The 22736-nt window shown below is 36.7% G+C and overlaps 1 protein-coding gene across 1 annotated transcript; it reads right to left on the bottom strand.

Moving 5' to 3' along the window:
* Nucleotides 1-200: 200 nt before the first annotated feature.
* Nucleotides 201-19948, bottom strand: LOC130962937 (uncharacterized). The gene is made up of 6 exons (XM_057889095.1): nucleotides 19453-19948; nucleotides 19076-19314; nucleotides 18603-18695; nucleotides 18394-18498; nucleotides 17880-18281; nucleotides 201-422 (listed from the first exon to the last, which is right to left on the bottom strand). Exons 1-6 carry the CDS (start codon nucleotides 19946-19948, stop codon nucleotides 201-203), a joined length of 1557 nt encoding a protein of 518 aa, XP_057745078.1.
* Nucleotides 19949-22736: the final 2788 nt, after the last annotated feature.

Genomic DNA, 22736 nt, shown 5'->3' with positions numbered 1-22736 from the left:
AACATGTTGCGTTTATACAAGATCAAGTCAGTTTACATCCTCGCCATCCTACGTAGCTAATATATACACGACACTCCCAGGGCCTGGCCCATACAAAAAGCTGCTAAACTGGCACCCAGGCTAGCCTAACCACTAAATAGCTCCTAGTTCTTGGGTGTACTAACACAAGTGAGAATGCCCCCTCTGCTGTCAAACTATATCTACACGTGGCTGTTCGGAGAATCGTCGTGAGGCTCGTCCATCTCCTCATCCTGCTCTATCTCTATCTCAGGATCCTCCTCCTCCTCCTCGTACACAGCTACAACTATACCCTCAAAACCACCAGAAGCACTACTGTCACTATGTACAAAACCATTCTCAAGCACAGGTCCGTTCGCGTATATAGGGGCTACCCCACCGTCCGATAGTGCTGGCTCATCAGGCTGTGGAAAGTCGGGGATCGGCTTAGGGGGAAAATCCTACTTTGGTGGTATCACAGGTACGTAGTGGTGGACGAAATTGTGATCACATCAATGTAGTATTTTTTGTTGTTGTATGGAATCATTATTATGGCACTTATGTGTGACACAACTCCGTTCAACTAACCAGCAAGTGCACTGGGTCGTCCAAGTAATACCTTACGTGAGTAAGGGTCGATCCCACGGAGATTGTTGGTATGAAGCAAGCTATGGTCACCTTGTAAATCCCAGTCGGGTTAAATAACTAAATTAAGAGATTATAGGATTAAATTAAATAAACTGAAAATAAAGATAAAGTTACTCATGTAATCCAATGGTGGGAATTTCAGATAAGCGTATGGAGATGCTGTGTTCCTTCTGAATCTCTGCTTTCCTGCTGCTTTCATCCAATTCTTCTTACTCCTTTCCATGGCAAGCTGTATGTAGGGCATCGCCGTTGTCAGTGGCTACATCCCATCCTCTCAGTGAAAATGGTCCTCTGCGGCTGTCACTCGCATGGCTAATCATCTGTCGGTTCTCAATCAGGTTGGAATAGAATCCATTGATTCTTTTGCGCTTGTCATCACGCCCAGCCTTCAGGAGTTTGAAGCTCGTCACAGTCATTCAATCCCAGAATCCTACTCGGAATACCATAGACAAGGTTTAGACTTTTCGGATCCTCATGAATGCCGCCATCTATCTAACTTATACCACGAAGATTCTGTTGGGGAATCTAAGAGATACACATTCAAGCTCTGTTGCATGTAGAACGGAAGTGGTTGTCAATCACACGCGTTCGTAAGTGAGAATGATAATGAGGGTTATTTACTCATCACATTCATCATGTTCTTGGGTGCGAATGAATATCTTGGAATAGGAATAAATGGAATTGAATAGGATATAATAGTAATTGCATTGAAACTTGAGGTACAGCAGAGCTCCACACCCTTAATCTATGGTGTGTAGAAACTCCACCGTTGAAAATACATAAGTGAGAGGTTCAGGCATGGCCGAATGGCCAGCCCCCATGATCTGAGAACTAATCGTCCCAAGATGTCAAATACATTAGTTAAATGTTCTATTTATAATAAACTAGCTCCTAGGGTTTACATGAGTAAGTATTTGATGCATAAATCCACTTCCGGGGCCCACTTGGTGTATGTTTGGGCTGAGCTTGATCAATCCACGAGCTGAGGCTTCTCTTGGAGTTGAACTCCGAGTTATGACGTGTTTTGGGCGTTCAACTCCGGATCATGACGTTTTTCTGGCGTTTAACTCCAGACAGCAGCATGTACTTGGCGTTCAACGCCAAGTTACGTCATCAATTTCCGAATAAAGTATGGACTATTATATATTGCTGGAAAGCCCTGGATGTCTATTTTCCAACGCCGTTGAGAGCGCGCCATTTGGATTTCTGTAGCTCCAGAAAATCGACTTTGAGTGCAGGGAGGTCAGATTCCAACAGCATCAGCAGTCCTTTTGTCAGCCTTTTTCAGAGTTTTGCTCAAATCCCTCAATTTCAGTCAGAATTTACCTGAAATCACAGAAAAACACACAAACTCATAGTAAAGTCCAGAAATGTGAATTTAACATAAAAACTAATGAAAACATCCCTAAAAGTAGCTTGAACTTACTAAAAACTACTTAAAAACAATGCCAAAAAGCGTATAAATTATCCGCTCATCACAACACCAAACTTAAATTGTTGCTTGTCCCCAAGCAACTGAAAATCAATTAGGATAAAAAGAAGAGAATATACTATAAATTCCAAAATATCAATGAATATTAATTATAATTAAATGAGCGGGACTTTTAGCTTTTTGCTTCTGAACAGTTTTGGCATCTCACTTTTTCCTTTGAAGTTTAGAATGATTGGCTTCTCTAGGAACTTAGAATTTCGGATAGTGTTATTGACTTTCCTAGTTAAGCATGTTGATTCTTGAACACAGCTACTTATGAGTCTTGGCTGTGGCCCTAAGCACTTTGTTTTCCAGTATTACCACCAGATACATAAATGCCACAGACACATAATTGGGTGAACCTTTTCAGATTGTGACTCAGCTTTGCTAGAGTCCCCAGTTAGTGGTGTCCAGAGCTCTTAAGCACACTCTTTTTCTTTGGATCACGACTTTAACCACTCAGTCTCAAGCTTTTCACTTGGACCTTCATGACACAAGCACATGGTTAGGGACAGCTTGATTTAGCCGCTTAGGCCTGGATTTAATTTCCTTGGGCCCTCCTATCCATTGATGCTCAAAGCCTTGGATCCTTTTTACCCTTGCCTTTTGGTTTTAAGGGCTACTGGCTTTTTCTACTTGCTTTTTCTTTTTCTTTCTATATTTTTATTTTTATTTTTTTATTTTTTTTCGCAAGCTTCTTCTTGTTCACTGCTTTTTCTTGCTTCAAGAATTAATTTCATGATTTTTCAGATCCTCAATAACATTTCTCTTTGTTCATCATTCTTTCAAGAGCCAACAATTTTAACATTCATAAACAACAAGATCAAAAGACATATGCACTGTTCAAGCATTCATTCAGAAAACAAAAGTATTGCCACCACATCAATATAATTAAATTAAATTCAAGAACAATTTTCGAAATTTATGTACTTCTTGTTCTTTTGAATTAAAAACATTTTTTTTAAGAGAGGTGAAGGATTTATAGAATTTATTCATAGCTTTAAGACATAGTTACTACATACTAATGATCATGAAGTAGAGACATAAAACATAGATAGACATGAAGCATAAAAACCGAAAAAGCAGAGAAAATAAGAACAAGGAATGAGTCCACCTGAGTGAGGGTGGCGCCTTCTTGAAGGTCCAATGGTGCTTTTTGAGGTCCTTTATGTCTTTTCATTGCTTCTGTTTGCATGATCCCTAGTAATTTTGGTGCCCCTCCCCTTAGTTGCTTCCAATATTTGTGTGGAGGACAACTTATCCCCTGAGGTATCTCAGGGATCTCTTGATTTGCAGCCACATGTTCTACCACTGAGCTATGACGGCTTATATTAGTCTTTCCATCTCCCAAGACTCAGAGGTGGAAAGCCTTTATCCCTGTTCCTGCTCATATGAAAGAGAAGAAAACAAGAAAAGAAAGAGGAATCCTCTATGTCACAGTATAGAGATTCCTTTATGTTAGTAGAAAAAGAAGGGAGTAGAAGAATGAAGAAGAATTCGGATTTTTAGATGAAGAGAGGTGAAGAGAAGTGTTAGTAAACAAATAATTAAATAGAAGAAGAAAAAAGAAAGAGAATTTCGAAAATAATTTTAAAAAGGGTTTAGTGATTTTCGAAAATTAGAGATAAATGTAATTGAAATTAAAATTTGAAACAATTAATTAATTAAAAAGAATTTTTGAATATTTTTCGAAAATAGAAGAGGGAGAAGTAGTTAGGTGGTTTTGAAAAAGATAAGAAACAAACAAAAAGTTAGTTAGTTGATTGAAAAAGATTTGAAATCAAAATTGAAAAGATAAGAAGGTAAGAGGTTTAGATAAGATATTTTGAAATCAAATTTTGAAAAAGATAAATTTTTTTTTTTAAAAAAAATATGATAAAAAGATAAGATAAAAAATTTTAATAAAAAGATATTTTGAAAAAGATTTAATTTTTAAAATGACTTAACTAACAAGAAACTACAAGATAAGATTCTAGAAATTAAAGATTGAACCTTTCTTAACAAGAAAGTAACAAACTTCAAATTTTTGAATCAATCACATTAATTGTTAGCATATTTTCGAAAAAATGATAGAAAGATAAGAAAAAGATTTGAAAATATTTTGAAAAATAATTTTGAAATTTTCGAGAAATATAAAAAAATGAGAAGGATATGATTTTTGAAAAAAGATTTTGAAAAGATAAGATTTTTAAAATTGAAAATTTGACTTGACTTGTAAGAAACAACTAATTTTGAAAATTTTTGACTAAGTCAACTCAAATTTTCGAAAATTATGAGAAAAATAAGGAAAAGATAATTTTTTTTATTTTTGAATTTTTTTAATTATGAGAGAGAAGAACACAAAAATGACCCAAAACATGAAAATTTTGGATCAAAACATAAGATGCATGCAAGAACACTATGAATGTCAAGATGAACACCAAGAACACTTTGAAGATCATGATGAACATCAAGAACATAATTTTGAAAAATTTTTGATGCAAAGAAAACATGCAAGACACCAAACTTAGAAATCTTTAATGCATGGACTCTAACAAACGAAAAATGCATATGAAAAACAACAAACAACACAAAACAAGAAATCATCAAGATCAAACAAGAAGACTTGTCAAGAACAACTTGAAGATCATGAAGAACACTATGAATGCATGGGATTTTCGAAAAAAAATGCAAGAAAAATTTTTAAAGCATGCAATTTACACCAAACTTAAAAATTGACTCAAGACTCAAACAAGAAACACAAAATATTTTTGATTTTTATGATTTTATGATTTTTTTTTGTATTTTTATTATTTTTTTTTGAAAATATTCTTTAAAAAAAAACAAAAATAAAGAAAAAAATTTTTTGAAATTTTTTTTTTTTGAAAACTTTTTGAAAGGAAAATTACCTAATCTGAGCAACAAGATGAACCGTCAGTTGTCCATACTCGAACAATCCCCGGCAACGGCGCCAAAAACTTGGTGGACGAAATTGTGATCACATCAATGTAGTATTTTTTGTTGTTGTATAGAATCATTATTATGGCACTTATGTGTGACACAACTCCGTTCAACTAACCAGCAAGTGCACTGGGTCGTCCAAGTAATACCTTACGTGAGTAAGGGTCGATCCCACGGAGATTGTTGGTATGAAGCAAGCTATGGTCACCTTGTAAATCCCAGTCGGGTTAAATAACTAAATTAAGAGATTATAGGATTAAATTAAATAAACTAAAAATAAAGATAAAGTTACTCATGTAATCCAATGGTGGGAATTTCAGATAAGCGTATGGAGATGCTGTGTTCCTTCTGAATCTCTGCTTTCCTGCTGCTTTCATCCAATTCTTCTTACTCCTTTCCATGGCAAGCTGTATGTAGGGCATCGCCGTTGTCAGTGGCTACATCCCATCCTCTCAGTGAAAATGGTCCTCTGCGGCTGTCACTCGCATGGCTAATCATCTGTCGGTTCTCAATCAGGTTGGAATAGAATCCATTGATTCTTTTGCGCTTGTCATCACGCCCAGCCTTCAGAAGTTTGAAGCTCGTCACAATCATTCAATCCCAGAATCCTACTCGGAATACCATAGACATGGTTTAGACTTTCCGGATCCTCATGAATGCCGCCATCTATCTAACTTATACCACGAAGATTCTGTTGGGGAATCTAAGAGATACACATTCAAGCTCTGTTGCATGTAGAACGGAAGTGGTTGTCAATCACACGCGTTCGTAAGTGAGAATGATAATGAGGGTTATTTACTCATCACATTCATCATGTTCTTGGGTGCGAATGAATATCTTGGAATAGGAATAAATGGAATTGAATAGGATATAATAGTAATTGCATTGAAACTTGAGGTACAGCAGAGCTCCACACCCTTAATCTATGGTGTGTAGAAACTCCACCGTTGAAAATACATAAGTGAGAGGTTCAGGCATGGCCGAATGGCCAGCCCCCATGATCTGAGAACTAATCGTCCCAAGATGTCAAATACATTAGTTAAATGTTCTATTTATAATAAACTAGCTCCTAGGGTTTACATGAGTAAGTATTTGATGCATAAATCCACTTCCGGGGCCCACTTGGTGTATGTTTGGGCTGAGCTTGATCAATCCACGAGCTGAGGCTTCTCTTGGAGTTGAACTCCGAGTTATGACGTGTTTTGGGCGTTCAACTCCGGATCATGACCTTTTTTTGGCGTTTAACTCCAGACAGCAGCATGTACTTGGCGTTCAACGCCAAGTTACGTCGTCAATTTCCGAATAAAGTATGGACTATTATATATTTCTGGAAAGCCCTGGATGTCTATTTTCCAACGCCGTTGAGAGCGCGCCATTTGGATTTCTGTAGCTCCAGAAAATCCACTTTGAGTGAAGGGAGGTCAGATTCCAACAGCATCAGCAGTCCTTTTGTCAGTCTTTTTCAGAGTTTTGCTCAAATCCCTCAATTTCAGTCAGAATTTACCTGAAATCACAGAAAAACACACAAACTCATAGTAAAGTCCAGAAATGTGAATTTAACATAAAAACTAATGAAAACATCCCTAAAAGTAGCTTGAACTTACTAAAAACTACTTAAAAACAATGCCAAAAAGCGTATAAATTATCCGCTCATCACGTAGTCACCAGCTAACTCGGGGTCATCAGGAATGATAGGCTCAGGTTCCACCTCATTCAAAGGTTGAGCTGATATGGGGTGTCTGGGATCATCAGGAAAAGGATGTCTAGGTGCGTCAGGATGTAACCAAGATAAGGGAAGTTCATAAGGAGCATCGGGGTCAAAATGTGGGCTAGACAGAGGATGTTAAAAATCTCTATTAGGTAATGCATATCGTCTAATACGAGGCTCCAATCCCATAATGAAGTAACTGTGATGTACTGGGTACTCGTAGACGTAAGGGTCCTCGAACTCATAGAATATCACGCCCGTCTCCATCTGAAGGGGAGGAAGGAAGAGAAGGGATAAGAACTGTGGAGTTCTTAATAGGGTCGGGGCTATTAATTACGTTCATTTATTCGGTGTCGATTAGCAGACGAATAACAGAATATAGCAAAGCAGTAAACCAAAGATAAAGATAGCAAGAGAAAGTATAGACAACAGAAAGCAGAACACAAACAAAAGTATACAAGAAAATAAAACACAGAAATAGCATGCAAGCAGACAAACATAAAGAAATAGATCACACACAGAAAGAAATGCAACAGAGAATGATGCAAAAACAAGAATGATGTATGTCTAGCCCTAGCGCAGGCCATGAGCTCATGTGTCGGTTGGCTGCCCCCGGTCACGAGTAATCCCGATTTCCTGGATACGATTTTCCGTTCAAATAAATGCGCATATAATTATTAGCAGCTCTATTGAGACAGCCTCTGCTTTCTACTCGCAGGAAATATACTCTTGGAAACGGAAAATTGCTGTAGGTATCCTAGTTTCCCTACAGAAGCTCTTGGGAACGAAAAATTGCTGTAGGTATCCTAGTTTCCCTACAGAAGCTCTTGGGTTGCTTTAAGCAACAGATAAATAAACATTATCTCTTGGGTTGCATTAAGCAACGAATAAGTAAACAATGTCTCTTGGGTTGCCTCAAGCAACAAATAACTTTTCGATAAGCATTCTGCTCTTAGTTTCTTTACTCTGCTCTTATTTCTCTGTTTAACGTGTGTATTTAAGACTTATGTAAATTTCGGTATGAATAGTTAGCCTGTCCCAAGTATAGGTTCATTAAGTTTATACTGAAACAGTTTAACTTTTTATATAATACCTAATCCTAGTCGCAACTCAAGGACTAACTATGTTGCCCTAGTTTGTTCACTAGTCTCTGTCTGTTTTTCTATCATTAAAACTTTACAGACTTTTTCTTTGACTTTTATATTTTCTTCAACTTTTTATCTTTCTTTTATCTTTGCCTCACTAATATGTTCTTACCACTCCCTAAGTGTTTTATGAAGGTAATTAAGAGATTCTGCGCTTAAAATTGTCTTTCTAAAGCTTTTACAGAATACTGCCTTTTTCCGCATTTATTATTATTTATTATTTTATCATTAATTTTCAAAAATTAACTTACCTTTTACTTTTAACCTTTAAAATTCACTTTTTACCACCCGTAACTTTTAATATTTCTACTTTAACCACCCTAACTTTTAGAAATTACCAAATAACCCCTTAAACACCAAAAATTTTACTTCCTTGCCCTTTTAAAGATCTAAAACCTGTTCTCCATTGTTCTTCATCACACTCAAAGTGTTCCTCATGTTATTCGTAAATTCTTCAGATTCTTCCTCTGTTTTTACCCGTTTTTCAGTCTTTTCAGCAACCAATTTTTACCATAATTCAAAATTAATTAGCAGCCACTAAAACCCCATCTTTTCTACATGATTTTAACACAAATTGAACCCCAATTTAGGGTCTAGCATTTCATTTTCTAGCTGCTCCAAGAACATGAACTCAAAGCTTGAATTTTATCAAATTTCATCAAAATTTCACCAAATTTTCACCAAGAATCAATCATATATGCAACCAATTTTTAGCACAGCCAAATCATACAACATTCACATAACTCAAACACAAATAATCAAGATTAATTTCGTTACACCCTACCTGATTTTGCTGCTCCTAATTCAGTTAGACTTTCAGGTGGTCCTTAAGCACTTTTTCCTCCTAAATCACATCAAGAACAACTTTAAATCCAAAAACCCTCAACTAACCAAATCTCACTCAGAATGTTAGACAGGGATTTCTCACCTTATACCTGCTGGAAACTCACGTTTCTTGGCCCTCAATTCAAGTTAAGCATGATTCCTAAGGAAGAACATCAAGAAAACACATGTTTAAGCATGTTTTCTGGAAACCGAATCAAAAGGGAGATGGTGCAGCCAACTCACCTTGATTCTAGCCTTGATAAGTCATATGATCATGTAGAGAAAGAAGAGAGTATCATTTTGGTTGGATTGGAATTTTGATTTGAGTTTTAGTTCAGCAGAAATCAAGCTTTGAAGATTAAAGTGTCATGAAAGTTTCTCTCTTTTTCTCTCTTCTCATTTTCGGCCAAAGGGAGTAAATGACCAGCCTTGGAGTGCTTTGGGGGTGTAAGGAGAGTTGTGATTGGTTGGCTTGGAGGTGGGTTAAAATAATATTAAAATATCTCCGTGTATAACTACTAAAACTAGATGTATTGGAACACTTGTAAAAACATCTCTAAAAATTATTTTCTGAGCTACTAGCATAAATAACACTAGTAACATATCTATTATGAGAATAAAACATGTATAATGAGGCCTTAGCATTGCTAAAGTCATCAGAGAGTGCTGGTGCTAAGCTGCACCAGTAAACTGTGAACCCGGTTAAACCGATTTTCTGTTTTTAACTAAAACTGACCAGGTAACCTTATAATATCATCCAAGAAGCTTCTAATACTAATATAATGATGATATTATCCTATTATCTCTCTTCTCTTATGAATCAAGTCCAGTTCATCAAATTGAGACAATTTACGAAAAACAGAATCAAAATTTCTAACTGATGTGGTTCAAGAACGAGGTTCTTTGTGACTGCGTTATCAAGCTTGCCTCGGAAAAGGTTCTAGCTTAAAGATGACATAATGACAATGAGGATCGAGATACTTGATGATATATCAAAGGTTTTCCTCTTACTGATCTTCTGGAGAAATTCGTACTTTCAGAAAATATCTCGTGTACTCAAAAACTGGGGTTGTTACAGTTGGCTTGTGGGTGTTCCACTGAGGTGAACTAGTGATTGATTTTCAGATCAGCTACTAGGTTCCTAAAGCCTCTGTTAGTGAACTGAGTTCTATTGTCCATGGTGATGGAGTACGAAACCCTAAACCTTGTGACGATGTTTCTATACAGGAACTTTTGACTTCTCTGGGCAGTAGCGGTGGCCAGTGGCTCTGCCTCAATCCACTTTGTGAAGTAATCTATTCCTACAATGAGAAATTTGACTTGTCTCAACCCCTGGGGGGAATGGTTCGAGGAGGTTGAGCCCCCACTTTGCGAACGGCCAGAATGAAGTGACGCAAATGAGCTCTTCATGTGAGGAGATGTGAAAGTTGGCGTGCTTCTGGCATGGAGGGCATATTTTGACGAACTCTATTACTTCCTTCTGTAAGGTCGGCCAGTAGAAGCCGGCTTGGAGTACCTTTTTGGATAGAGCCCGTGCCCCGAGGTGGTTGTCGCACATGCCGCTGTGAACGTCCTCTAGGACCTCCTTTGTGGCAGAAGTCGGGACACACTTTAGGAGGGGTGTTGAAATTCCTCTCCTGTACAGGACGTCGTGTACCAGGGTGTTATATTGTGCTTCCCGTATAAGCCTTTTTGCATCCTTCTTTTTTGTGGGAAGTATTTCGGACTTGAGGTAGTTGATTATGGGGGTCATCCACCCTAGGTTCTGGTCTGATATGCTTAAGACCTTCTCTTCCCTTGAAGTCGATGGGTGCTGTAATGTTTCTTGGATAAGGCTTCTATTGTTGCCCCCTGCTTGGTGCTGGGTAGTTTTGATAGTGCGTCGGATCGGGCATTTTCTTCCCGAGGTATGTGTTGGATCTCATATTTTCTGAAGTTCCCGTGCTGTTCTTTGGTCTTGTTTAGGTACTTTTTCATGGTGGGATCCTTTGCTTGGTAGCTTCCTTCTATCTAGGAGGTGATTACTTGTGAATCGCTGAGGATGGTAAGCTCTTGTGCTCTGACTTCCCTAGCCAGTTTCAGGCCAGCCAGTAGGGCTTCATACTCTTCATACTCTTTTTGGTCGCTTCCTAGGATATCGCCTGCCCCACTTCTGGCTTTGTTCAATGAGTAGTCGACATAGAGATTCCATTCTATGGAGGTCCCCGGGGTGTCTGTGTACTATACAATGAAGTCAGCCAAGTACTGGGACTTGATGGCAGTGCGAGCTTCATATTTGAGGTCGAATTCTGACAGCCCGATTGCCCATTGTAGAATTCTTCCAGCCAGATATGTTTTTTGCATGATTCCTTTCATAGGTTGATTAGTCCGTACCCTGATGGTGTGGGCTTGAAAATATGGTCGAAGCTGCCAGGAGGTGAGTTTGAGGGTGTAAGCGAATTTTTCTATCTTTTGGTAGTTCAGTTCAGGCCCTTGTAAAACCTTACTGATGAAGTAAATGGGTTGTTGTCCACTATCATCTTCTCTAACTAGTGCTGATGCTTGACGAGCGGATTCTTTCGTGGTCTAGAATTTCACAAATAAGTTTTTGTTGAAAGTATAGTTTCTAAACCAACAAGAATCCTTTCGTACAAAAGATTGTTTGTCATAAGTAACAAATCCCTAATAAATAATAACCGAAGTATTTAAACCTCGGGTCTTCTCTCAGGGAATTACAGAGAAGTGTTATTGTTATTGGTTATGTAAAGGTCTATTTTGGGGTTTTTAAGATAAGAAGCAAGAATAGTAAATGGCAAAAGGAATAAACTAATAACTAGATAAGCTCTTGGCAAGGTATGAGAACTGGAAATCATATCCTAGTTATCCTTATCAATTATGATGAGAATTGTTCATTGCTCCCACTTAGTTAACCCTCAACGAATGAAGGAAAGTCAAGTGGACTAATCAATTTGATTCCTCATGTCCTAATCAACTCCTAAGGAAAGACTAGCTTTAGAGGGATCTAAATCAATCAACAACTTCCAATTATCAATCAACAAAGGAGTTTGATAACTCAAGTGTCACCAATTACTCAACCAAAGCCAAGAGGACAAATCTAACATAAAACATCAATTAATAACAAATAATAGAAGAAGTAATAAATATGAAACACCTCATTTGCATTAATAAGAGAAATCAATTCTAATATGGAAAATTCATAGCCAAAATGAATAAGAAGAGAATCCACAAGAGGAATAGATAAACTAGAGTAATGGGATAAATAAAAAGTAGAAGAAAAATAAATTAAAGGAACATTGAACCTGGAATTGGGAAGAAACAAACCTAAAACTAAGAGAAATCCTAAATCCTAAAGCCTAAATAGAGGAGAGAGCCCATCTCTCTCTAAAAATTACATCTAAAACCTAAACTTGTGTGAATGATAAGTGAATGATGATTGAATGAATGGATTCTCTGACTTTGTAGCCTCTAATCTGCATATTCTGGGCCAAAAATTAGGTTAAAAAAAGCCCAGAAATCGACCTCAGTGATTTCTGATATGTCCAGCACGTGTCTCTGTCACGCGTACGCGTCGTCCACACGTATGCGTGGATTGAACTTTTGCCAAGTCACGTGTACGTGTGATCCACGCGTGCGCATCACCTAACAGCATGGCAACTATTGCAAATTATATGTAGTTGTGAAGCCTCGGATGTTAGCTTTCCAACGCAACTGGAACCGTTTCAATTGGACCTCTGTAGCTCAAGTTATGATCGATTGAATGCGAAGGGGTCAAGCTGGAAAGCTCAGCAATTCCTTCAATTTCTTGTATTCCTTCCACTTTTGCATGCTTCCTTTCTATCCTCTAAGCCATTCATGCCCTATAAATTGTGAGATCACTTAACACACATATCTAGGCATCGAATGGTAATAAGAGGGGATTAAAATTAGCTAAATTAAGACCAAAGAAACATGTTTCCAATCATAGCACAAAATCAGGAAGAAAAATGTAAAACATGCTATTTCTATGAATAAGTGTGAGATTAGTGGATAAAATTCACTCAATTAAGCACAAGATGTACCACGAAATAGTGGTGCATCAAATCTCCCCACACTTAAACATTAACATGTCCTCATGCTAAGCTCAAGAGAAGCTATACGAGTGAAGAGGAATGGTAGAATAGATGAAATGCAACCTATCTATATGAATGCAACTACATGCAAAATGTTTCTACCCACTTGGTTAAAAATAGATAAATTTTTCAAAAACAAATATGAACTGTATTTCACTAATTCAAATCATAAAAATAAAGTACAAATAGACTTGCAGAAAAAAATAACTCATGAAAGCAGGGAACATAAAATCAAGCATTGAACCCTAACAGGAAGTGTATATGCGCTCTAATCTCTCAAGTGTCTAGGGTCAATCACTCTACTCTTCTCTAATCATGCTTTCTAAAACTTTGTTCTTCATCTAATCAATCAACAAGTATTTAATTAGTATACCAATGCAAACATCATGAGGACTTTTCAAGGTTGTAATGGGGCTAAGGTAAGGGTGAGGATATATGTATGGTCAAGTGAGCTAAAATATGAATCTTTAATTAACCTAAGCTCTCACCTAACACACATACACACTCTATGTAATTCCAAAATCATGCCTAGCTACCCAAAATTTCCACTTTTACATTACATACTCATGTACCAAATTATCTTTAATTTTATCACATATGCATTGATCGTTTATTAAACTTAACATTGGGCAAATCTTGTCCCCTTATTCACTTATTTACTTAATTATTTGAATATTTTCGGTTTTTCTCTTTTTTTTTTTGGAAGCAAACATAACATATCAATGCACATGAGTTTTAAATTTTTCTGGTCTCACATGAGTAGGTACCCAAATTCCCAATATTTTTTCAATGAAACACTGTATACTTTCATCAACCCAAGTTCCCACAGTTTTCCACACTTAATTGACACACAATCTCTAACTTAAGCTAACCAAAGATTCATTTGGGGTAATTAATTATTTTTTCGCTTAAGGCTAGTGATGTGGTAAAATATAGAACAAACGGGGATTAAAAGGCTCAAGGTGGCAAACAAATGTGATTGAAAGGGTAGGCTATTTGGGATAAGGGAGCTAACAACAAATGTTGGCCTCAATCATATGCAAGCATGTAAATACACTAAATAATGGAAATATAGAATGGAGCAAAATATAGATTACAATCATAGAGAAGAAAACACACAAGAATAAAAATTTATGGTTAAATAATGTAACCATATAATTAAGCTCAAGTCTCACAGGTTGTGTGTTCTTAGCTATAAACTATGTTCCAAATACAATTTTTTCAAATAGGTTTAACAAAAGTTTTAATTCAAATTAGTGAAATACTCTAAAAAGTTTCTTGAAAAAGAATTCATCATTTCAACTAAGTAACGGTAATATATGCACAAAATCAAACAAACATGCAAATGCAACAATGAACTAACAAAGAAAAACAAAAATTGGTGTTGAAAAGAAAGTGACTAACCCACGGAGATCGGTATCGACCTCCCCACACTTAAAGATTGCACCGTCCTCGGTGCATGCAGAGATGTACAAGTGGATGGGTGGCTCCAACTGATGCTTTTTTTTCCAAAGATTGTGCGGTAGACTTGTTTATTGCTCCAGTTAGAAACTTTTCCTTTTACCTCTTGGTGGCCAGCCTGAAAGAAGAGAAAAAGGAAGGAAAAGAACCCACAAGCAAAGATATGAAAAGAAATAAAGCATATGTGGGCTAGTGCCAAATAATGAGGTTCTTGACTACATGTAGCTACAACATGTAAGTGAGAAATTAATAGAAGCATAGGGCATGTCAACTAAATAGCAAACAAGTCAAGGAGCACCCAAAAAAATGCAGGAAATATGCAACAGTTGAGTAAGAAAAATTTAACACCAATGTGAAAACAACAAATATAGAAAAAAAGGGAGAAGAAACAATGAAGTAAAAATGCCATGAATGTGAGTATGCAAATGTAACAAATAGAAGAAAATAAAGGGAATAAAGATGAGAGGGGAGGAGAAGAAAGAAGAGAGGGGAAAGAAGAAAGAAGAAAGAAGAAGGAAGAGAATTAGGATTTGGGAGGAGGGAATAATTGAAACTGGGCGGCGCGCTGGTGTAGTGGTGCCGTGTAAGCGACGCATACGCGTGATTGATGCGTACACGTGGGGTGTGCAATTGGGAAGGCGATGATGACAATTCAGCTTATGCTAGCTTTTCAAGCATTTTTCACTTGTTTCATTAGGTTTTATGCACTTTCTTGCATTGTAAGTAAGTAATATGGAGTGGATTTGCATGGTTTTGTTGAATCAATCAATCATCCTTTATTTGACACAAAATCATCCTTGTGAATTTGGTGATACTTTGATTGGTTGTTTTGATTACTTGTAGGTGAAGAAATGGTGGAAAAAGGAATTTTTGGCATGCTTTTGAAGTTAAAGCACGCTTTGGACCTTAGGCCACGCTTTGGAAAGCATGACCTAAGGAAATAAAAAAGTGGCAATCAAGGAAACAAAAGCGTGGCATCAACCAAGGGAGCAAGGCCTATAGCGTTAAGTGAACTCACTTAACTGAGCACTACAAGGAACCAAAGAAAGCAAGGGCACTCAGTTAACTAAGTTAACTTTATCGGGCTCCTCATGAAAATGAAATCAAGGCGCAATGCTAAGGAATGATGGAGCTAAGGTTCGAAATGGGGACAAGGAAGGAGCAACACAAGGCTTTGGCAAGGAAACTAGCCAAAATGGCTTCACCAAGTTTCTAACCATGTACACAAGGAGAAGGAAGGAGCGCTAGTGTGCAAGGAAATTGCCCAAAATGAAGCTAGCAAGGATCGAACTGGGGAACACAAGGGAAGCAACAAGTAGCGCTACATTTGTGTAGTTCACTGAGCGCTACTTTACATTGCTTGGGCCAAGGAAATTTGCCACAAAATGCATCCACCAGGGCTCGAAGAGGGAGCCTTTCCTCAAGGCATGAAGCGCTACTCTTCACAAAGGAAATTGGTCCAAAATGAGTTCACCAAGTCTCAAAGAGGGAATCCTACTTAAGCATGTAGCACTGCGTTACAATAATTCACTGAGCACTACTTTGCTATGCATATGGGCTTGGCATGAGCCCAGGAAGAAGGCAAGGGAGCGCTACGTTATTTTACATAACTGAGCGCTCCACTGGAGGTGGTTCCTGAGTCCAATTTCAATCAAAAGCTACCTTGGATCAAAATTTTCACCAAATTGAGAAGCCCACTCCAAATTCTCAAGATAAAAAAATAGAAATTGTATAAATAGGACTTAGTTTGATTTAGAGATAACTTTTTTTTTACTTTCACTTTTGAACCTTCTTTTATTTTTGAGTTTTATTTTGAGCTGACTTTGACATTTGAGCTTTGAATTGGGATTGAGAGTTGAGTTCTCTCCTTCTTTTTCTTACTTTCGCGTTTCTTACTTTCTGTTTATAAATTTTGGATTGAGATTGAAGAATTCTATTTCAATAATTGATCTACAATTCATCTTTGTTTTCTTCTGCATAATTCTAAGATTTGGGAATTGGATTTAGCCTTCTGTTTTCATTTTCATTCCTTCTACTATTTTTGCTTTCTGTTTTGCAATTTGAATTGAGATTGAAGAGTTTCATTGATTCAAAGTTTGAGAATCATCTTTACCTCTCTTCTCAATTGTTCCAAGAATTGAATCTGAGTTTCCTTTACTGTTTTCATTTTCTTTTCTTCTACAAATTGTTCTCTATTGGATCAAGGAAAGAATTGAGATCTAGACTTGTTTTCTAGTCTCATTGAGCCTCTGATCTCTTGGATTTCTTTCCTAGCTCTTGCAATTGAGTTGAATTTACTTTCTGTTTTGTTCTTCATTGCAATTTTCCAATTCTATTTAGATCTACTGCATTTAACTCATCTTTTTTACTTTCTGTTGTTAAATTTTGAATCCCAGAATCCCACACCCCTTTATTATCACTACAAAAGAAAAGGTCTATGGTCACGGTGAAAACCTGTTACCATAGCTAGTGAAAAAGGTGACCATAGGTCTATGGTCACGGTTTTTGACATATGGTCAGGATTTTTCTGCCGTGGCCTATTCTCTCGTGGCCATAGACCTATGGTCACGGTGTTTTTATCTATGGTCACGATTTCTATGATCATGGTTGTAATGTTCAAATTCTGGCACTTTAGGCCACATTTTTTTATCGTGACCATAGGTTAATCTATGGTCAAGCGAGAAAACCGTGACCATAGCTTATCTATGGTCATGGTTTTCACCGTGGCCATAACTTATCTATGGTAACCTATTTTTTTAAAACATAATCACATTCCAAAATAATGATAATCACAAAATAAATCTTAGAATGAGAAATTCAATTAATGTAAATCATAAAAGTTTCATCAAAAAGTAAATATCCATTACAACACTAATCAAAATAGGGTGTCATTTATCCATTACATGTAATATCGGATAAAGTCCCTTATCAAAATGTAAAGAACACATCAAAATAATACATTTAGATAACTAAAATCATTATAAGACCCATCCCATCTTATATTTGTATTGAACATATTTTCTTCACATCATGTCCTCCTGTTAGCAAAAGAAATAAAGAAGTTAGAACAGAACAAAAATGTTTTTGATGATGCATGCAGTGCAGTTGAGTAATGAATATGGAGCACAAGTTAAGTAAGTCAATCAATATGAAAATTTCAACCACTAAATAATAAGGAGCATTTGCTAATGTTTTGAGACATTTGGTAATGTTTATATGTTTTTAATCTATCTTTGAGGGGAACTTCAACTCCCCTGTTGAAGTCGCTTAAAACTGAAAAAAATCCAGCACAAAGAAACAACTACAACCAAAATAGAAGCTTAAAAAATACGGTAATACCGAAATACTATTATTAGCTTCCAACCTATCAAACAAATCAAGTAATCAACACCAGCAAAACAGAAAAAACAGATCGAGTGTGAAATCAATAGACAAAGTCAAATTTAAAATAATATTACTGAGTACTAATTCAATGCTGATTGCTACCCCTTCAGCCACTATTAAGCAATCAGCCACTATTAAGCAAACAGCAATCAGCCACTATTAATTTAACTACTAACTTTGACAGTACTTACTTCCATAGCTTTTGACACATGGTTCGATCCTAGTGAAAGAGGAATGCTTCGCCTCGCATCATTTGGTGCACTACTTGCATCAGGCGGAGATTGTTGGGCAGCTTCTATCATTACTTGCACTTGTTTCGCACTAATACCAGGATTAACTTGTTGCAACAACGTTTTGATCAAGCTCGTTAAACTATCCAACTTGGAAGTTAAGTTATTTTGATTTTTCTCCATAGTTGAAACCACTTCAGTATGTTGTTGTTGCATTTGTCGAATTTGCTTATCCTTTTTAAGTGAGGATTTTGTGACTGATCGACCGTAGAAACGAACTCTACCATGTCTCTCCTTTCCAAAAACCGTTTGAAGTGCTTCATCATCACTGTATCCAGCTTGCTTCAAATTTTGAAGATGATCCTATTACAAAGAAGGAAAATTGTAATAAGTTCATGTGCGCATATGCTGAAAATAAAAAAAATGATTTACACATTTCTTTTAGTGTACATTTCTACGAAACTAAACAATTCACAATCGTCTCTTGTGTTCCCGAGTCAGTCTCTCCTTTCTTGTTAGTACGAGTTACAACAAACATCTCATACTGTGATGGATCTTCATTGTGCTCTTTTTTTGCATGCTACAAAGAAACCACCAAGATTACTCAAAGTCCACACAGATGAAGTCAACATAGATGACATGAAAGATGTAAAGATACTTAAATGCGAAGCATAAATATGATACCAATTCAGTGCGTACTAATTCAAAACTAACAGGTCCCATTCGATGATTCCATTTTTGTTTGGATCTATTTTCACGATTTTTGTGAGAAATAACCTACATATTGTTGCAATGCAAAAATACATAATGTTAGTTAAATACACGATACCATTAATAAAGCTAAGAAAGTTGTGAAAATAACTTACTTTGATGATATCAAGACTCCAAAATTGAACTAATTTTCTAAAATGCAGTTCAGGTATAGTAATTGGATGATTTTTTATCATCTCTCTGAATGAGCTGTACGGTGTATAGTGGTATTTTTTTATGCATTTCTTAAATTGCTTCCATGACTCTCCAGTGGTATCTATCACCCAAGGCTCAGCATCACTTGGAATTTTATATTTAGACTATGAATAAACAGTGAATTATGTTATTTTACCATACAATGCTAAGCCTAATTGTAAACAATTTAAAAAGGAGAATGGTCTAGTTACCTTTGCATAATCGAACATTAAAGTTTTAGTCTCACTTGAAACAGCTTGCCAACTAGTATATAATAACATGACCAAATTAGAGTTTCTTGCAAGTGTACCTAAGAATCGACTAAACAATTGAACCTGAGTCTTTGTTGGGCCTATAGGTCTGTCGTTGCACCATGTTAACTCTATCTGTGTCTCCATAGCATGAATATGCTTGAGTTGGGTGGGACCACAAACTTTTTTCTTTTTCGTACCTATTTCCAATGTCATTACTAGAGAATATTAACAAGAATACTAATAAAGTAAATAAAAGAGTAATCAACTAAATTACAAGAGTTAGATTGATGTCTTTCACTATTTGCTATTGAAAAAAAAAAGGATAAAGGCATTACCGAGTTGACTGTCACTACAATCACCAACACTTGGATTGTGATCATCATAATCATATTCATATTCCTCATCATTTTCATCCAATGATATCCCATATTTTTTGAAAAATTCATCCAAAGTCATAGTTGGGATAAGAGACTCAATCTTATGTTCTTCTTCGTTGGCATCTTCTTCATTTGATTTCTTCATCAGCATGTTCTTATTGGTCGGCTTCTTGCTTTGACCATTATCGTCATTGCTATTCATCTTGGTTTTATCATCTTCCATCTTTGATTTCTTCATTGTCACCTTCTTCCTAGACGGCTTCTTCCCACTTTGACCCTCAATTTCATTGGCTTTCATCTTGCCTAGATGATTTTCTTCGTTGCAGTTCTTTGTTGGCATCTTGATTTGATCCTCACGGTCTTTCATGTTTGTTATCTTCTTGGTTGCCATTTTGCTTTGACCTTCATCGTCAACTCTTGTCAGCAACTTTTTTGGCATCTTGTCCTTTTTCATGTCTCATGTTTACTATTATCCCCACATGCAGCTAAAATATCTTCCCTTTTGATTTGAAATTGTTTTAACAATGCATAAGCACTCGTGAATTATATTTTTCCTGAATTTTTTATTGGACTCCTCATCTTCAAGGGACTTCTTTGTGACTCTATTTGTGATAGGGTCCTTAACCTTTTTCTTTTGGGATTTCCTTCATTGTTCATCCTGTATAAAAAAAGTCAAATAAAGCATCAACATAATTCAATTGCATGAAGAGAAAAAAATAAAGCATCAAAACTAATAAAGAAATTGGCATATGCATAATCATACGGCAGTGGTGCACGAAATTGCAATCACACTTTTGCAACCTCGCACAACTAACCAGCAAGTGCACTGGGTCGTCCAAGTAATACCTTACGTGAGTAAGGGTCGATCCCACGGAGATTGTCGGCTTGAAGCAAGCTATGGTTATCTTGTAAATCTTAGTCAGGATATCAGAAATTATCAGGATTGATTGTGAAAAGCAAAAGAACATGAAATAAGTACTTGTTACGCAGAAAGGGGAATAGGTTGAGGTTTTGGAGATGCTCCATCTTACGAATCTCTGCTTTCCTACTGTCTTCTTCATCAAACACGCAAGACTCCTTCCATGGCAAGCTGTATGTAGGGTTTCACCGTTGTCAGTGGCTACCTCCCATCCTCTCAGTGGAAATGTTCAACGCACCCTGTCACGGCACGGCTATCCATCTGTCGGTTCTCGATCAGGCCGGAATAGAATCCATTGATTCTTTTGCGTCTGTCACTAACGCCCCGCCTTCAGGAGTTTGAAGCTCGTCACAGTCATTCAATCATTGAATCCTACTCAGAATACCATAGACAAGGTTTAGACCTTCCGGATTCTCTTGAATGCCGCCACCAGTTCTAGCTTATACCACGAAGATTCCGGTTAAAGAACCCAAGAGATATCTACTTAATCTAAGGTAGAACGGAGGTGGTTGTCAGGCACACGTTCATAGTTGAGAATGATGATGAGTGTCACGGATCACCACATTCATCCGGTTTAAGAACAAGTAATATCTTAGAATGGAAGCAAGCATGATTGAATAAGAAACAGTAGTAATTGCATTAATCCATCAAGACACAGTAGAGCTCCTCACCCCCAACCATGGGGTTTAGAGACTCATGCTGTAAGAAGTACACAAAGAAACGTGTAAAGTGTCATCAGGTACAGATACAATGTCAAAAGATCCTATTAATAGTGAACTAGTAACCTAAGGTTTACAGAATTGAGTAAATGACAGAAAAATCCACTTCTGGGTCCACTTAGTGTGTGCTTGGGCTGAACAATGAAGCATTTTCGTGTAGAGACCTTTTCTGGAGTTAAACGCCAGCTTTTATGCCAGTTTGGGCGTTTAACTCCAAGTTTTATGCCAGTTCCAGCGTTAAACGCTGGAAATTCTGAGGCTGATTTGCCACGCCGGTTTGGGCCATCCAATCTTGGGCAAAGTATGGACTATCATATATTGCTGGAAAGCCCAGGATGTCTACTTTCCAACACCGTTGAGAGCGCGCCAATTGGGTTTCTGTAGCTCCAGAAAATCCACTTCGAGTGCAGGGAGGTCAGAATCCAACAGCATCTGCAGTCCTTTTCAGCCTCTAAATCAGATTTTTGCTCAGAACCCTCAATTTCAGTCAGAAAATACCTGAAATCACAGAAAAACACAAAAACTCATAGTAAAGTCCAGAAAAGTGAATTTTAACTAAAAACTAATAAAAATATACTAAAAACTTAACTAAATATACTAAAAGCATACTAAAAACAATGCCAAAAAGCGTATAAATTATCCGCTCATCACAACACCAAACTTAAATTGTTGCTTGTCCCCAAGCAACTGAAAATCAAAATAGAATAAAAAGAAGAGAATATACTATAGACTCCAAAATATCAAAGAAACATAGTTCCAATTAGATGAGCGGGACTAGTAGCTTTTTGCCTCCGAACAGTTTTGGCATCTCACTCTATCCTTTGAAGTTCAGAATGATTGGCATCTATAAGAACTCAGAACTCAGATAGGGTTATTGATTCTCCTAGTTAAGTATAATGATTCTTGAACATAGCTAGTGTATGAGTCTTGGCTGTGGCCCAAAGCACTCTGTCTTCCAGTATTACCACCGGATACATACATGCCACAGACACATAATTGGGTGAACCTTTTTAAATTGTGACTCAGCTTTGCTAGAGTCCCCAATTAGAGGTGTCCAGGGTTCTTAAGCACACTCTTTTTGCCTTGGTTCACAACTTTAATTTTTTTTTCTTTTCTTTTCTTCTTTTTTTTTTCGAAATTTTTTTTTGTATTCACTGCTTTTTCTTGCTTCAAGAATCAATTAGATGATTTTTTTAGATCCTCAATAACAGTTCTCTTTTTCCTCATTCTTTCAAGAGCCAACAATTTTTAACATTCTCAAAACAACAAATTCAAGAAACATATGCACTGTTCAAGCATTCATTCAGAAAACAAAAAGTATTGTCACCACATCAAACTAATTCAACTAGTTTCAAGGATAAATTTCGAAATCCTGTACTTCTTGTTCTTTTGTGATTAAAGCATTTTTCATTTAAGAGAGGTGATGGATTCATAGGATATTCATAGCTTTAAGACATGAATTCTAAATTTTATTAATTATGAATTAAGAACAAGACTCAAAAATGGATATAAGATGAGACTAAAAAAATTATAAAACAAAAATTTAAACTAGGCTCCTAATGATAGAGGTTTTCACAGAGTTAGGACTCAACAACCTTGATTTT

Source organism: Arachis stenosperma, chromosome 2 (genome assembly GCF_014773155.1).
Source record: "Arachis stenosperma cultivar V10309 chromosome 2, arast.V10309.gnm1.PFL2, whole genome shotgun sequence".
Classification (NCBI taxonomy): Eukaryota; Viridiplantae; Streptophyta; class Magnoliopsida; order Fabales; family Fabaceae; genus Arachis; species Arachis stenosperma.
Note: the sequence above shows the minus strand (reverse complement) of the source record. Positions and strands in the feature narration are given on the sequence as shown.

Coding starts and splice junctions, on each gene's coding strand:
- LOC130962937 (XM_057889095.1), bottom strand. CDS start 19,948: ATGAAAAAGGACAAGATGCCAAAAAAGTTGCTGACAAGAGTTGACGAT. Junction 18,499..18,602: donor AATTAGTACGCACTGAATTG/GTATCATATTTA, acceptor GTTTCTTTGTAG/CATGCAAAAAAAGAGCACAA. Junction 423..17,879: donor ATGTGTCAAAAGCTATGGAA/GTAAGTACTGTC, acceptor GACTTTCCACAG/CCTGATGAGCCAGCACTATC.